This window comes from Lipophrys pholis, assembly GCF_963383615.2.
Source record: "Lipophrys pholis genome assembly, chromosome: 9".
Taxonomy (NCBI): domain Eukaryota; kingdom Metazoa; phylum Chordata; class Actinopteri; order Blenniiformes; family Blenniidae; genus Lipophrys; species Lipophrys pholis.
The window spans coordinates 29,107,566-29,120,399 of record NC_137639.1 but is presented as its reverse complement, the minus strand read 5'-3'; the positions used below and the strand labels follow the sequence as shown (position 1 = coordinate 29,120,399).

Genomic DNA, 12,834 nt, shown 5'->3' with positions numbered 1-12,834 from the left:
GAAGTACCAAAGTTTGTTGGAACAGATGTAGAGGGTTAAAGCGGATGTGGCTCCTGTAATGGGAGACATCAGGGTGGTGACCCCTGAACTAGGAGTGGCATAGTGAGTCATGAACACACACACACACACTTTCAAAGTGATTTTATTGATGAGACAAGACAAACAGAACGAGAACATGAAATGTAGACACTTTTTTACAAACTGAAGAATATCTTGAACTCGTCTTCTTCTTCTCTTCTGGAAACAACATCCGAGTTTAAAAGCTTCTGAGCTGACCAGCCTCCTCTCCTCCAATCAGAGCGCTCTCCGTCAGCTGTAGCCTTCAGTCACATGACTCCATTTGTTGTTGGGGGGAAAAAAAGTTTGTCTGTTCTTTGTAGTTTGTTCTACTTTTCCCATCATGTAACACAAAGTCTTTATCTCCAGAAGAGCTCACCAGTGTGGAGGAGGAGGAGGAGGAGGTCCCTCACTTCCAGACCTTGACGATGCCGTCTCTGGACGACGTGACAATGAAGCCCTGCGTGGTCTGAAAGGTGGCGATGTCTGTGATGATGTCATGGTGTCCCACAGGCAGCGATTCCGGACCACGGCGAGGAGAGTCCTCCACCACACCGCTCTTCTGTTTACTGTGGATCTCCTGGTCAGAGGTCAGAGGTCAGAGGTTATTTCCGTCCCACTGAGTGTGTGTGTGTCTACAGTGTTGCGTGTGTCTGTACCTGGATGACCTCGGTTCCCTCAATAATTTTGCGGCTGTACAGAACAGAAGGACAGTGCAGCGAGTCGTTTGCTCCGCCCGCGACGATGTACGATCTCTCCGGATAGGCTAGATCCCAGAACCTGCAGACAGGAAGGGGGCGGAGCCAAAGGACAACACAGTTACTCTAGTTAGATGTTGTGTAGACATGTAGTTGTGTAGCTGTTGTGTAGATGTTGACACCTGATCCTCATGTCGGAGCCTGCGGTCAGCAGCAGTGGATTCCCGTCGGCTGGACTGCAGTAGATCCCGTTCACACTGTGTGGAGACGGCTGCACACAGAGAGCGACAAAGTCGGGATCAAACAACTTCAAACTGGTTCCTCTATCTTGAAGAAGGGAATCACACGGAGCACCGACCTGCATCTCAGACAGAGGCGGAGCTGAACTCGCCCACAGAGTGAACTTCCTGTCTCCGGTCTCCATATCCCACATAGACACCTCATTATTCCCCTGTACAGCTGTATACACACACACACACACGCACGCACGCTCAGTATCAGTACTCCCTAATGTGAGGACATGTAATCAGAGTACAGGTACCTGCGATGACAGATGATTGGTAGAGCGGGTGCATCAGCAGCCGTCTGATTCGTGCCCGTGCCGGGTGGGAGTGGTTGGAGATGGGCAGCTGGAAGCGCATATCCCAGCATGCCATGGTGCCGCTGCTGGTACCTGTGAGACAGACGGAGCCGTTAGGAGGACTGAGGGACGGGTACAAAATATGATATTTAAATATACACATTTCAGGGTTTCCATGGTTTTGTTCTGGTTCATGGGTTTGTTATGACTGGTTATCACTGGACAGTTTCTTGGACTGGTTTAAAGCAGGGTTCAGACTGTTATTTTGGACTGGTTTACAACTAGTTAGTACTGATTCTGCACTAGTTGTGGGCATATTTTTGAATTGCTTTAAGACATGTCTTTCAAACCTGTCCTAAAACGGTTCTAAAACACCAGTTTCATAATTTCAAACTGGTTTTTGAGATGGTTATTGGCCTATTTCCTGGACTGGTTTTTGATTGGTTTTGGAACAGTGTTTAGAACCGATTGCTTTAGGTTGTCAGGTCTGGTTGTTAGCCTAGATGCAAGAGGTGTGAGATTAACGAGGACTGTCTGCATCAGTCGGGTGACGTGATAAGGATCCATAAGACGCACCGAGACATAGCCAGCACTGGTGCATGTCCACGCTGAAGGATGTGATGAGCCCCAGCCGGAGGTCGTGGCGCAGAGTCCAGGCGTTGGAGTTGGAGCGGAGGTCCCAGCCCACCAGGGAACCGTTGACGGTGGCGTACGCCAGCACGGACTGAGCGCCCGAGTTGAAGTGGTGAATGTCCACCGCACAGCCGTCCTCCTGTGGGTCCAACGACCTGAGACCAGAGAGGCAGGGGAGGAATGCAGTCTCACCTGTGGACATGTTACCTGGTCTATCTTCACCTGTGAACGCGTTACCTGGTCTGGAACGGGTGCACTTTGGGGGACTTTGGTGGTTTATTGGCTTCGACTGCTAGCAGCTGGATGGATCCAGAGTCTGAGGCCACGGCTAAGTAATGCGAGCCCTGACAGAAAGTGAGCGTCTTCACGTGTCCCCCGATACGAGAGTACGTCAGCACCGACCTGCAGAACGCAAGACAGTCAACCAGGCCATGCCAACATGCGAGGATGCCACTGACTTGCGGGGGTGGGGTGGGGTAGGGGGACTCACCTGGTGGTGGTGGTCTTGCCCTCCATCTTTTGACTGTCCCACACTTTAACGGTGCCGTCGTTGGACGCCGTCGCGAAGATGGAGTGCTCGTCTGAGACGCGAATCCGGTTCACCGCAGCTTTGTGTTCGTGGAGGTGAGCGACAAGCAAACCTTTGGGATGCCACCCTGAAACACATTTACCTCGGTGAGCCAGCGCCCCCTGTCTCATGGACGGCCATTGCGGAGGTGGAGGCGTGTAGTGGAAGTTACGGGATGGACGCCCTGGTCTTACCTGGCGGCGGCGGGCGGCTCTCCCACTCGGCGCTCTCCATCATGTGCTTGGCCATGCGCTCGGCGCTGCACTGTTCCCTCTTTTGCTGCACCAGCTGCTGCAGCTCCGCCTTGCAGGTGTTCATGCGGCGTTGGTAGGTGGGACCGCCGCCCACCGACGGTAGCGCGGGAACCGCCGGGACCGCCGCACTCTTTCTGACCTGAGGCACCGGCCCATCGGTGACCTGCGGACACAGAGGCTTTGGTGAACCTGGAGCAGAACCGACACTACAGAAATGCGGAGACCACCAGAGTGGATCTTGGATCTGAGCTGATTTAATCTGGTCTTTGACTGGTTCTTTTGTTATTGCCTTGTTATTTGGACGATGCAGACCCATAACCCATGGGTTCTAAAGGTGAGACACTGCAAGAGGGGCCGTGTGATTCCTTTGATCCAGACTCTTCTCCGGTTCTTGGACTGGTTCTGACCTAGTTCTAGTCAGCATTCAGACTGGATCGGAATTATCTTTAAGTAGGTTCTTTTAACTTCTGGTCGTTGAACCGGGTCTGAACTTCTCAGAGGGTTCTCGGCTGTAGTTGTACCGGTGCCTGGGGTTCTGGATGCCATTGGACTGGTTTTACACGAGGAGTAGGAAACCGATTCGTTCTGGCTTAGAGGTCAGACGTACCATGGCGGGCTGAGAGGACGGCGGTTCCTGGGACCCGAACATGCTCTTCCACTCCTCGTTCATGGTGGAGTCCTGCTTGGTGTGTTTCCTCGCTGCAGGGGAAACCACATGTTCAAGTTCACACAGAACCGTCACACACATCAGAACCATGATCGCAGGCTCTGCATTCTCACACAGTTCTTAAGACACGGAAAGAAAACTGAGAAGTCGGTGAATGAGGGAGACGTACCGAGTCTGACAAAATAAGACGAAGGACTTCCTGCTTGCTTTATGAACACGGAACATCAGCCATGTCTTTCTATTAATTATTTTCTCTATTCTTTGCGATTGATTTGCCGCAACACTCCGAAATGTTTGACAATCACTGCATGCGGAACTCAACCAAACGCAGGTTTCCAGCAGATCTCGATTCGACGGTGTCGAGGAGAAGTTCCTCACCTCGCTTGTCTTCGGCCTCGTTCTTGGGCTTGACCAGGTCCACCTGGCGCCCGGTGATGCCGAGCGTGGCGAGGTCGATGACGCCCGTCTGCGCCGCCTCTCCCAGCTGGTTCTGCTCGCCCATATTGGCTTTGGCCTTGTTAGACTTCAGCATGAAGTCTTTGAGAGCCAGGAGTTTGTCCTCCTCGGCCTCCGTCATCCCCTGACAACACCAGAGAACAATTTTCTTTTAGAAAAATATTAGCATTCAAAGACTCAAGGAACCCATAAGGAATCTTTAGAAACAAAACATCATCATGTCCAGAAAGTATTCACACTTTGTTCCAATGAAATATCAAGGGAAACTGTTATTTATGGGGTCTTTTTACTGGTAGAACCTACACGAGCTCTGTGACTCTGATGTAGTTCACACTCCGGGTTCCACTGGCATCTATCCAGATCAAAATGTTTCACACACGTCCCAACTGTTCTGGAGTTGTTGTTAGAGGTTCATTTGTGGGGGTGTGATGCATGCTTCCACAGAATTCTGTGGTTTTTCCTCAGAACTCTGAACAGCTGGGAGACATTCTGAATTTCCGATAAGGAGGAGGAGAGAGGACTGTGTGTGTGTGTGAGAGAGAGAGAGAGAGAGAGAGACAAAGAAAACATCTGCAATCCAAGTCAAACTTCTTAATGAACCCAAAATGCAGAACTGTGTTATTCTTGTCTGAATAAGCCAAATGATCCAGAAGTTCTTTGATTTAAACGGACCATCTGTCAAACACTGACATTTCATGTTTTCCCTTTTCGTCCAGACTGTGCAAACATCTGACAGCCCGCTGGACGACCTCTAGCAAACATTCTCTTTGCAATCTGATAAACATTACTCTGTTTCTGGCTCTCAGAGTCCACTGTAAGAACACTGAGACCAGCCGTCTCCGAGGGCATTAAAAAACAACAAAACAAACAGAAGCTACCTCATCATTCAAGTTTTTGTTTTGAAATATCAGTCTGTTGAGGTCCATTGAATGAAAAGTGATGTTTTTACAGTGCACTAAAAACAAGGGAACTCAATGCTGTCGTTATTTTAAAGGTTAGTGAGCTCGAAAAGAGAGGAGCTGGAAGGAGGTACAGCGCCCCCTGTGGACTCCAGATGGAACAAGCAGTTCCTTCATATCCTGGAGTTCCTATTAGTTAGATCTTTATTGAAATAGACTTTGTTCCAAAAATAAGTTAATCTACCAGAAGAAAGTCTTGAAATATACTTCCCATGACAGGAATCACTTCTGCACAGTAAATAAACCAACACACCAAAACAAGACCATCACCACTCACTTCCAACCCACAGTTGCCTAAATCGATCACACCAAAGTCGCTATTTTTAAAAACAAACCCGAATTTGTAGCCATCAAACTGTATTTTTGTTTTACTAATTGACGCCATCTTGGGAAACCTGCCACATGGGCTTCTGGGATATCCAAGATATTTGGCTGCTCAAGCCAAAATATCAACAATTTGACCAAATTGAACTCAAAAAAAGAGCCAAACTTTCTGAAAGAAAGACTCTTCAAGCCACAAGAACAAGTCTTAAATGTTGTGAAACCGATCGTTAATCGTCTATCCAGTGCGAAACAAGATTTCACGAGATCCAAGTGTACAAACGGGAAGTTGCGTCGGGAATTTTCGGGTGTTTCTGTGACACTGAAATGTCAACAAACTCGGGTATCTTTCCTAAATCCTTCCCTTGCGGATTCTGGTGTAGTAACTTTGATCATTAAGTCTTCACCTAAAAATAACTTCTGCTTCCTCCTGTTTTTCTAAAACTTCCATTTTCCACAAGGTTCTCCAAAAACTGTTAACAGCGCAGTTGGTGAGCGTCCCTGACCTGTGACAGCAGCTTCTTGAGCAGCTGAGCGATAGCCGGGTCGTCCGGTGCAGGGCATTCTGGGATTGACCCAGCTCGCTTCTTCTGGCGCAGCAGCAGATGTCTGAAGAGGCTGCTGATGTCTTTAGAACGAAGAGCGTAATCAAAGATGGAACGACTGACCGGCTCCTTCAGGACGCTCAGCAGAACCAGCTCCTTATCGATCTGAGGAGGAGGTAGAGCAGAGTGACGAGGCGGAGGAGGAGGGGGTGGGGGAGCCGAATGAGGAGGAGGAGTAGAAGGTGGGGAAGCAGAATGAGGAGGAAGAGGACGAGCAGAGCGAGGAGGAGGAGTAAGAGCAGAGTAAGGAGGAGGAGGACGAGCAGCCTGACCTGGATGATGGGCTGGCTGATGAAGGCGCTGAGGTGAGGCATGAGCTTGCAGTAGACGTCGGCCACGTTCAGGTGCTGAGCGACGACGGTGATGAAGCCCACGGCTCCGTAGCGGATCCACAGGTTGGGATGACACAGGAACGGAGCTGAGGCAGCAGGAAAGAACAGGTCAGGGACAGCTGGGAAAAAAAACTGTACCTGACAGACTAAATCATTGTGTCTGTGCGTGTGTGTGTGTGTGTGTGTGTGTGTGTGTGTGTGTGTGTGTGTGTGTGTGTGTGTGTGTGTGTGTGTGTGTGTTCTCACAGATGTCGCTGACGAACTCGTAGATGTGAGGTTTCTGTAGCAGCCCCAGCTGACACATGCAGGTCAGAGCGTTCAGAGCTTTGTAGATCACAAACTCCTCGGTGTCGCTCAGCCCCTGCTGCAGGAGCGGCTTCAAGATGGAGGAGCTCTGCCAGCCCACGTACGCAGCCACGCCTGCAACAACAACAACGTTAATGACAACAACGTTAACATTATCAATAACGTTAGCGACAACATTATCAACAACAACGTTAGCGACAACAAGCACTGAAGTGTGTATGTGTGTGTGTGTGTGTCTCTGCCATGTTGCCGTACCGACGATGCTGTCGAAGAACGCCCCTCGGAGGTGCCAGTCGTTCTTGTCGTTGAGAAACGTGATCATGTGCGACAGCAGCACGTCGTTTGCTTTCTGTCGGCCGAAGAACACGCAGAGCCGCGTGATGCCGTTCTCCATCAGAGACTGCTTGACGATGTTCTCCGAGTCGCTCAGCAACGTCACGACCTTCTGCTGCACCATCTCATGGAGAGCCTGCAGCTCTGCAACACACACACACACACAAACACACATTAAACAGTGCGACCAGCAGACAGACGTGGGGATGAACGGCGGCGGGGAGCGGAGACGTTACCGGAGTCGTAGTTCTCGTTGGGGTGCAGCGTCTCCTCGACGTCCTCTCCGCTCAGCTCCTGCTCCGTGTTCACGTTGTTCTCTTGGACCAGCTCCAGGAAGCGCAGTGCGCTCTCCGCCAGGTGGGCGATGTTCTCTGAAAATAGAACCCAGAGAACATCTCAAATGGAGCTTAAACCCAAATCATCGGCAGACAAACCTCCGATCACAGAACCGACAGGTTCTCGAGAGATTCAACTCTTCAATCAATAATCCCACTCAGGACTTCCTGCCTGTAGTTTGAGTTACTGTTGGGGCTGGATTTAGTGTAGCTGTTTTTTTTCAACTTGAGAGTTAGAACTTTGTAAATCCTCATTGTTTCCCCGCCTGTTTTGATAGATGGATACCACCACCAGGGATGGCAATGGGAAGTAATGACTTCAGCTCTGTTCTAGAGGTCTTGGGGGCAATAGCCCCCCCCGAAGCTGAAGGTTTTCAAGCAAATTAACAATTTAACACAGCTTGGTGTCATGCCCCCCCCCCCCTCACCTGCATACGCCAGCCGCACGATGGTGGCGTCGTCCTGGGCAAGGTGCGCGATACCCGGCAGGATGTACTCGGGGTAGATGTTGACGTCGTTCCTCGGCACCTCCTTCACCAGGGCCAGCACCTTGGCGAGCGTGCGCACGGCCTGAGCGCGCACGCGTGGAACAGGGTCGCCGCAGAAGTGCAGTAGGTACGGCGTGATGCGGTCCAGCAGGATGTCCACGGCCAGCCGCGGCGCCAGGTGCAGGACTAGCTCCAGGGCCGCCAGCTTGGAGTCACAGGAGTGGAGCGTCTGCAGGCAGGACGTGATGACCGAGACCAGGACCAGGAGGCCCTGCTCCTCCCGGGCGCTCACACAACCAGAACCGTCGAGTCCGTCCTGAGACGTCGAGCCTGGAGGGAGCGAGGACAGGGACTGGGTTTTGAGGGGGTCTGAAGAGGTCTGAGGGGGTCTGACGTGGTCTGACAGGGTCTCACCTCCCCGCAGGTTGTGCAGGATGTTGTCCAGGTCCTTGCGGATCACGAGCACGCGCTGGTCTGCGCTCTGGAACGTCTCTTTGGAGAACTGGGCCATGTAGGGCTGCAGGAAGGTGTAAAAGATGTCGGGGAAGCCCCGCCCCCTCTGCTGCTTCAGGTACTCCTCCGCTGTCAGACGCTTATCGGGTTCTCTCTGGACCATCTGAGCTACCTGCGCACGCACACGCACACGCACACGCGCACGCGCACACACACACACACACACACACACACACACACACACACACACACACACACACACACACACACACACACACACACACACACACACACACACACACACACACACACACACACACACACACACACACACACACACACACACACACACACACACACACACACACACACACACACACACACACACACAATGTTCAACTTTTTGGGGTGGACGGAAACTTTCGGAGTTTGCTTGTTTTTATGTTTGCGAATATTTCTGTTCCTCTGGTTTTTTTTCACATAAAACGGTGCGTGTGTGTGTGTGTGTGTGTGTGTGTGTGTGTGTGTGTGTGTGTGTGTGTGTGTGCGGGTGCGTGTGCGTACCAGCTCCCGGATGCTCTGGTCCTCTATCTTTGTGAGGACCTGCTCGGTCTGGAAGTTTCCTTTCCTGTAAGCGAGCAGCTGAGAAAGATCGAAGAGAGGAACCCCTTCTGTGAACAACTCCGCAATCACACACCCTGAAACAATACACAAACACACATCAATCACACACACACACACGCACACGAATACAAACACATAGGTGTTCTCCACCTGGTGTAGTTACCGGTGTGATGTGTCCTCGCTGGTTTGAGCCTGAATAGATTGTATGTATTTCTATGTGTGTGTGGTTCTATGTGTGTGTGTGGTTCTGTGTTTCTATTAGTGTTGTTCCAAGTCTGAATGTGGGTCTATGTGTGTGTTTCTATGCGAGTGGCTCTGTCTGTGTGTGGTTCTATGTGTGCGTGTCTATATGTGAGTATTTCAGTGTGTGATTCTGTGTTTCTATGAGTGTGGTTCTGTGTGTGTGGTTCTATGTGTGTGTGTAGTTCTCTGTGCGTGCATAACCAGACATATGTATATATGAGATTCTCTGTGCGTACGTAGCCAGATATGTGTGTGTTTGTGTGTGGTTCCATGTCGTACGTATCCAGATGTGTGTGCACCTGCAGAGAAGATGTCCATGGCCTGCCGAAGTTCTCCCCGGCTCCTCTGGTTGTTGCTGCTAAGGTCCACCAGCGGCGTGTTCTGGTCGTTCTCGGTGGCAAACATGCTGCCGTCCACGAACCTCTCGGGCGCGATGTAGCAAGTGCGGCGCCGCGACGTGTCGAAGAAGTAGTTGAAGTCGGCGGGGTTGTCCTCGGGCAGGTAGGTGGGCTTGAAGCTGGCGAAGTCCGTGAGCAGTACCCAGTTCCAGCTGGTCACCATCACGTTCTCTGTCTTGATGTCGCCGTGGCGCACGCCGGCCTTGTGCGCCTGGTCCACGGCGTTGAGGATCTGGAAGGCGAGCCAGCGCTTCTCCACGTTGTTGAGGAAGGGCCGTGTGCTGATGCGGTCGTACAGGTTGTCGCGCACGTACTGGCGGAACAGGATGGCGGCCTTGTCGCTGAGTGAGGTTTTCTGGAATGGCAGGCAGTTTTGGCAGGAGTGCAGCCGGATCTTCAGCTCCTCCAGCTCCTGCTTGTAGCTGCCGAGCGGCAGCGACGGGTCCTGGATGGCGAACACCTTGACCACCACCAGACCCTCGCGGTGTTTGGCCCGCGCCACCTTGAAGAACCGTGTGCTGCCCAGACTCTTGTCGTACTCATGGTCGTGGATGTCCGAGAAGTAGCTGTCCACGGAGAGGATCTGAGAGGGGGCGATGCCCGCCAGCTGGTTCCCCATCGTGTCTGCTCAGGACAAGGCAGCATTAGCTGTGTGGAACGTTTCAATTCAAAAGTCCTTCACATTAACAAACACGTGAGGCGAGCACATTAAAAACCAAGTTTGAATAAATAAGAATTAAAGATTCAGTGGATCCCAAAATAAATCCACTCTTTATTCAAGACAGCAGCAGCAGAACCATCTTTGGAGTCTAAAGAACTCAGCCCACCACCCTCCATCTTTCAGCCCCCTCCTCCATACAACACAGTATTTGTTTTTCACAGCAGTCATGTGATCTAAGTCTTTATTTACCATCAATCTAACAGACTTACATTCATCGACAGTAAATATCTGTTTTGGTTTTACAATAAAGTTATCAAAGTAATAAAAGTAATACTCGGTGAGTCGAAGCAGAGCCGCGCGCCTCATGTTCTCATTGTTTTTTTTTTTTACCTGTTTGTTGTTTACGTGTTAGCTTTAGCCGTTAGCTCGTGTCCCACGGGGATGCTTAACAGCTGCTACCGGCGGGATGAACCGCCTTCATGCAGCCGCCTGTCGGTGTGTCCTCCGCCGGGCTGCGTACCACTGCTCCCGCCTCTCCGGTAGAGTCCCGGTAAAGCCCCGGGAACGGAGAAAAACACCGAGCGAAGCGGCCTGAGTCAGTCCGGCAGCAAAAGCCAGTTCCGGGTTTTCCTGTGTGTATCCGGGTCAAAGCGCCCCCGCAGGTCAGCGGTGGTACAGCGTAGATCGTCTATTTTGAGGATGCGCCACTCTGAGCGATGATGGAACTGCGGCCGTTTACAGACCACCGACATTCAGAGAACATCAAGACAAACAATGTTCAAAGATTTCAATGTTTTTTTTGTACATAGTGTTTCAATACAAGTTGATCTGAGGCTCTAACACTCTGTGGTTTGTTTCTGATTATCTGATATTTCAAACCTGTGAACACACTTCGACCTCTGAAGGTGATTTCTACAAACCAGCTTGACCTCCAAGTATGTCAGGGTCCTTCCACGCCACGACTCCAAGACTGATGAGTACAGGGAACCTGGACGGGGTACTCAATGTCTTTCAGAACAACAGCAAATGTGAGGAATAAACATGATAACCCTCACGGGCAGTTTTAGTATCGCAGGGGTTCATGACGACACCGCTGCACCACACGACCCCTTCCCGGAGCCTTGAGGCCATTTTTTGCTCAAATTCTGAATTTAAAGTATTTGAACTGACACAGAGACACACTCACATAGACACAAAAACACATGCATACATACTCACAAATATACAAATATACACAAATATACAGCACACACACACACATACTTTGAAACTCTGAATTTGAAGAATTTGAAGTATTTGTTCTAAAAAGACGTCTTATGTCATAAACAGAAATGCCCATACACACAGACACACAAACAGACATACAAACACACATTTACACATTTACACACACAAACACATACACACACAAACAGACATACAAACACACATTTACATACACACACAAACACATACACACACAAACAGACATACAAACACACACATTTACACATTTACACACACAAACACATACACACACAAACAGACATACAAACACACACATTTACACACACACACAAACACATACACACACAAACAGACATACAAACACACACATTTACACATTTACACACACAAACACATACACACACAAACAGACATACAAACACACATTTACACATTTACACACACAAACACATACACACACAAACAGATATACAAACACACACATTTACACATTTACACACACAAACAGACATACAAACACACACATTTACACACACACACAAACACATACACACACAAACAGACATACAAACACACACATTTACACATTTACACACACAAACACATACACACACAAACAGACATACAAACACACATTTACACATTTACACACACAAACACATACACACACAAACAGACATACAAACACACACATTTACACACACACACACACAAACACATACACACACAAACACAAGCACACACATACATACACAAACAGACCTGCAATGTCACCTGGTGGGTTTTGTTTGATGTTCAACTAAACAAACACACACACACACACACAAATGTTAGTTTTAAAACTCTCCTGGTGGTTTATCGTGAGTTTTAATTTTCTAAAACTAACTTTTCTTGCTATGATAAAAGAGCATCTCTTCTTTAAAATCCACTGAGAACTTTAAGAAAGACACGGAATTAAAAACAGAATTTAAACAGCCACATTTTTCATTAAGACAGCTTACTGGATAGTTTTGTGTTAACAAAGATAAAAAAAACTTTACAATGTACAGAGTACTTTATTGTAAAAAAAACATTTAAACAAACCATATATGGAAAAGAGAACTGTTCCAGGGAAATGTTCTGAAGAGGTTTTACATTTTTTCAACAGATTTTTATTGACATGTTATAAGCTTTGATTGTGTTTTTATTTAGACTGAGAGTCCAATGACCTTTAAAGGGTTAATGTGGCACACATCTCTGAGGTGTCCTTTTGTGGCTCTGTAGAAAAGAGTCACGTGGCTGAGATTTAAAGAATCATCTTCATTCTCAGTCATCAATAACGGCACTAAATGTGTAAACTATGCAAAAATAATGATTTCACAGTTCCAAGTCCTTTTTAAACGTTATTTTCCTTTGTTTGAGCAAACCATCTCCTGAAATACACAAAATAAAAAATAAAAAATCAAGAACACAATATAATGATTGTAATCAGATTACCATGTGAATCTCGTTGAGAATGCAAGAGCTACAAAAGAGAAAATAACAAAAGTTGAACTTCAGCACAAAAGAAAATAAAAACAACCTGGCAAATGCAAACAGGTTTGTTCGGCCCTTCCTCCTGCACCTTTCCCCTCCCCTCCCTCCATGTCCAGGTGTG

General features: G+C 48.9%; 1 protein-coding gene across 3 annotated transcripts; it reads right to left on the bottom strand.

Moving 5' to 3' along the window:
• Nucleotides 1–124: 124 nt before the first annotated feature.
• On the bottom strand, nucleotides 125–10,612 carry pik3r4 (phosphoinositide-3-kinase, regulatory subunit 4). 3 transcript variants are annotated; one of them, XM_080471367.1, is made up of 22 exons: nucleotides 10,362–10,612; nucleotides 9,212–9,934; nucleotides 8,610–8,743; nucleotides 8,007–8,217; nucleotides 7,533–7,922; nucleotides 7,006–7,140; nucleotides 6,692–6,913; nucleotides 6,377–6,550; nucleotides 6,071–6,216; nucleotides 5,700–5,903; nucleotides 3,836–4,037; nucleotides 3,398–3,489; nucleotides 2,731–2,953; nucleotides 2,459–2,624; nucleotides 2,206–2,370; nucleotides 1,912–2,123; nucleotides 1,297–1,428; nucleotides 1,114–1,214; nucleotides 938–1,026; nucleotides 717–837; nucleotides 437–637; nucleotides 127–334 (listed from the first exon to the last, which is right to left on the bottom strand). In XM_080471367.1, the coding sequence occupies exons 2-21, from the start codon at nucleotides 9,927–9,929 to the stop codon at nucleotides 467–469; spliced, it is 4,008 nt and encodes a 1,335-aa protein (XP_080327493.1). In that variant the 5' UTR covers nucleotides 9,930–9,934; nucleotides 10,362–10,612; the 3' UTR covers nucleotides 127–334; nucleotides 437–466. The 3 variants fall into 3 exon arrangements, with proteins under 3 accessions (XP_080327492.1, XP_080327491.1, XP_080327493.1); XM_080471366.1 differs by having other exon boundaries at nucleotides 125–637; XM_080471365.1 differs by having other exon boundaries at nucleotides 126–637; nucleotides 7,533–8,217.
• Between the last annotated feature and the right edge of the window lie 2,222 nt (nucleotides 10,613–12,834).

Coding starts and splice junctions, on each gene's coding strand:
- pik3r4 (XM_080471365.1), bottom strand. CDS start 9,929: ATGGGGAACCAGCTGGCGGGCATCGCCCCCTCTCAGATCCTCTCCGTG. Junction 2,124..2,205: donor GTGCACCCGTTCCAGACCAG/GTAACGCGTTCA, acceptor CTCTGGTCTCAG/GTCGTTGGACCCACAGGAGG. Junction 838..937: donor GGCTCCGACATGAGGATCAG/GTGTCAACATCT, acceptor TCCTGTCTGCAG/GTTCTGGGATCTAGCCTATC.